This window comes from Schistocerca americana, chromosome 5, assembly GCF_021461395.2.
Source record: "Schistocerca americana isolate TAMUIC-IGC-003095 chromosome 5, iqSchAmer2.1, whole genome shotgun sequence".
Taxonomy (NCBI): Eukaryota; Metazoa; Arthropoda; class Insecta; order Orthoptera; family Acrididae; genus Schistocerca; species Schistocerca americana.
The window spans coordinates 170734019-170737158 of NC_060123.1; the positions used below are offsets into that span (position 1 = coordinate 170734019).

At 39.7% G+C, this 3140-nt stretch overlaps 1 protein-coding gene across 1 annotated transcript; it reads left to right on the forward strand.

The window, feature by feature from the left end:
• The first annotated feature begins 531 nt into the window (after positions 1-531).
• Positions 532-2821, forward strand: LOC124616251. Its single transcript, XM_047144555.1, has 2 exons — positions 532-784; positions 2349-2821. The coding sequence occupies exons 1-2, from the start codon at positions 532-534 to the stop codon at positions 2819-2821; spliced, it is 726 nt and encodes a 241-aa protein (XP_047000511.1).
• Positions 2822-3140: the final 319 nt, after the last annotated feature.

A 3140-nucleotide genomic window follows, 5' to 3' on the forward strand; every position in this document is an offset into this window, starting at 1 on the left:
ACCACACATCAGAACATTTTCAGATCTGAATAGTATAAGAAAAGAAACACTTAATAGGGCCCTGGACTGGTTTGCAGCCAATAAGCTCCTGTGCAATCCCAATAAAACCCAAAAACTTTTAATGGGAATATTAAATGAATTAGGCAATAAGTCAGTAAAACTCTTAGGTATTTACATTGACTCAAAAGTCTATTGGGAGGAACATATCAATCACTTATGTGAAAAAAAATCCTGGGTGGTATACCTTATCTTGAAACTAAGGGAGTTAGTGACCTTGGAGTATCTTAAGGTGACATACTTTGGGCTATTCCAGTCACATATGGAAACAAACAGAGGTGGTTCATCTCCAGCATAATATCTCGATCAATAGCAGGGAAGAAGAAAATAGTTTGGGAACAGGTTTTATGGTAAAGAAGTCTGTCAGTCACGCCATGGTGGAATATGAAACAATAAGCCTCAGATTATGTCAACTGAGGCTGAAGGGAAAATTCTCCAACTTGTCGCTGATTAGTGTGCATGTCCCAACGGAAGATGCAGCTGAAGAAGAGAAAGAAGAATTTTTATGAGAAACTGAAGCAAGTATATAATAAGCTGCCAAAGTGTGATGTCAAAATTAAACTGGGGTATTGTAATGCTAAAGTAGGTAAAGAGAAAGAGAAACAACCAGTGGCAGGTCTTAATAGTAAACATATGGAATCAAATAACAATGGTTGTAAACTGATTGAATTTGCTTTTAGCAAAGGACTAGTGATTAAAGGCGCGTGTTTGCCACGCAAAGACAGTCGTAAGGAGACTTGGATGTTACCAGATGGGCTGATGAGAAATCAAATAGATCATGTACTGATAGATGAACGGCATGCCACAGATATTTTGGATGTGATTATTCGCTGAGGAGCAGATATTGACTCAGAACATATTTTGGTAAGAATCAAAACCTTAGAAAGGGTTGCAGTTAAAGCCAGAAGGGCTGGGTTGGACAAAAGTAAGGTCTACAGTGTGGAGATCCCCAAAAATCAGAAAAAAGGAAGAGTATAGGAACAAAGTGCAAGAGAAGTTGCAAAACATCAACGGGATGGAGAGAAAGGATATGAACGTACTATGGGATTAAATTAAGATAGCTTAAAAAACAACAGTTCAAGAGGTACATGGAGGAAGAGGAAAACAGAAAAGAAATGGATGTTTTGATGAGGAGATGTCAAAGGCATTAGATGATAGTAATCAAGCTCGACAAAGAATGTTACAGAAACCTACACGAAATACAGTGGCTATGTTTAAAGAGAAGGGAAGGGGGGCTAAGAATTTAGCGCAGATTAAAAAGAGAGTAGAGGAAAGGGTTAGGATGAATGAAATACAGAAGAAATTTGAAAATATGCAGGGGAGGAAATTCTTTTATGGGGTGGGACAAATAAAGAGAGGATCTCAGCCAATGATGGACATGCTGAAAGATGAGACAGGCAGTTTGATAGTTGGAAAGGAAAAAATAATTAACACAGGGGCACAACATTTTGAAGTGTTACTGTCAAACTGGCACATCGTAAGTGAAGAAAGAAAAGGAGGGGCTAGAGAAGAAACTGAAGAAGAACAAGAGGGGGATGGAGATGATGATGCAGAGGACACAGAACTACTATCGGTAGAAGAGCTACGAGTAATTATAAAGCAACTTGGGAATAACAAAGCTCCTGGACACATCCTGGTAATGGCGGAAATGATAAAACACGGAGGTGAAATATTAATATGAAGGATACATAAAATAATCGTAATGGCCTGGGAAACAGAGAAAATGCCAGAGGACTGGACGTTAGCAACCATCTGCCCTATGCATGAGAAAGGATCATGCATGCAGTGTAAGAACTACTCAGGAATGTCTCTGCTTAGTATCATGTACAAAAGCCTTTCTACGGCTATAACAAGGAGATTAAGTAGACGAGCAGGAAAGATTATAGGCGACTACCAAGCAGGTTTTAGAGCTGGGCGGCCTACAGCTGAGCATATCTTTACAGTACGTATGATGCTGGAGAAGACATAAGAATATAATGTAAGATTAGAACATCTCTTTATAAACTTTAAACAGGCCTATGACAGAGTTAAAAGATCAGCACTGTGAGAAACAATGCAGACATTCAAATTTCCTAAGAAGCTAATAAAATTAACCAAGATGACCCTAGAAAACAGCAAAAGCCATGTTAAAGTTCAGGGGTATCTGTCAATATCGTTCCCAATGCAAGAAGGACTAAGACAGGGAGACCCACTATATCCAGTACTATTCAACCTGGTATTAGAGAGTGCAGCAAGATCAATAACCACAAACCAAGGAGGCAATATTTACAATAGATTTCCACAAATCTTAGCCTATGCAGATGATGTAGTACTAAGTGCTAGAAGTACAGAGGCAGTCACAGCACCCTTCAAAGAGTTTGAAGCCGCTGCCAAGAACCTTGGTTTAGAAATTAGTGAGACAAAATCTAAGTATTTCGTAACTGAGAAAGATAGAAGAAACACAGATGATCTGCAGTTAGAAGAATACAACTTTGAGAGAGCAGATAGCTTAATTTATCTTGGTTCAGAAATGACACCAGAAAACAAAGTGGAGGCAGATATAACAAATCGAATTAAGGCTGCCAACAGATCATATAGAGTACTATGTATCATGCTCAAAAGTAAGCACCTACGTAGGCTAGTAAAACTGACACTGTACAAAACAGTGATCAAACCAGTTCTTATGTATGGCAGCAAGGCATGGGTACTGACGGAGGCTTTGGAGAAGAAACTAAATATATGGGAAAGGAAAGTGCTGAGGAAGGTGAGATATGGAAAATTATGACTAATGATTAATGAAGAACTAAGGGCTCTGTACAAAAAACCTGAATTGGTAACCTCAATCAAAATGGGAAGGCTAAGATGGTTAGGACATGTCCAGCGTGTGGCAGGAAGAAAGGCTCCCAAAGGAGATTATGATGGGATATCCTGGTGGTACAAGAAGGAGAGGACGACCATGTGTGAGATGACTGGAAGATGTGGAAGCCAACCTGAGAGAGCCGGAACTGATGAGTGATTAGGTGGCGCAGGTGTGCTGAGAACCGAGACGATTGGAAATCTCTGATTGAGGAGGCCAAGGTCCTCAGACGACCGTAGTGTTATGG

Bases quoted from the DNA above. Each gene is read 5' to 3' on its own strand.
- LOC124616251 (XM_047144555.1), top strand. From the start codon at position 532: ATGCAGCTGAAGAAGAGAAAGAAGAATTTTTATGAGAAACTGAAGCAA. The intron at 785-2,348 runs GTAAGGAGACTT...CACAAATCTTAG, and splicing joins TTTGCCACGCAAAGACAGTC to CCTATGCAGATGATGTAGTA.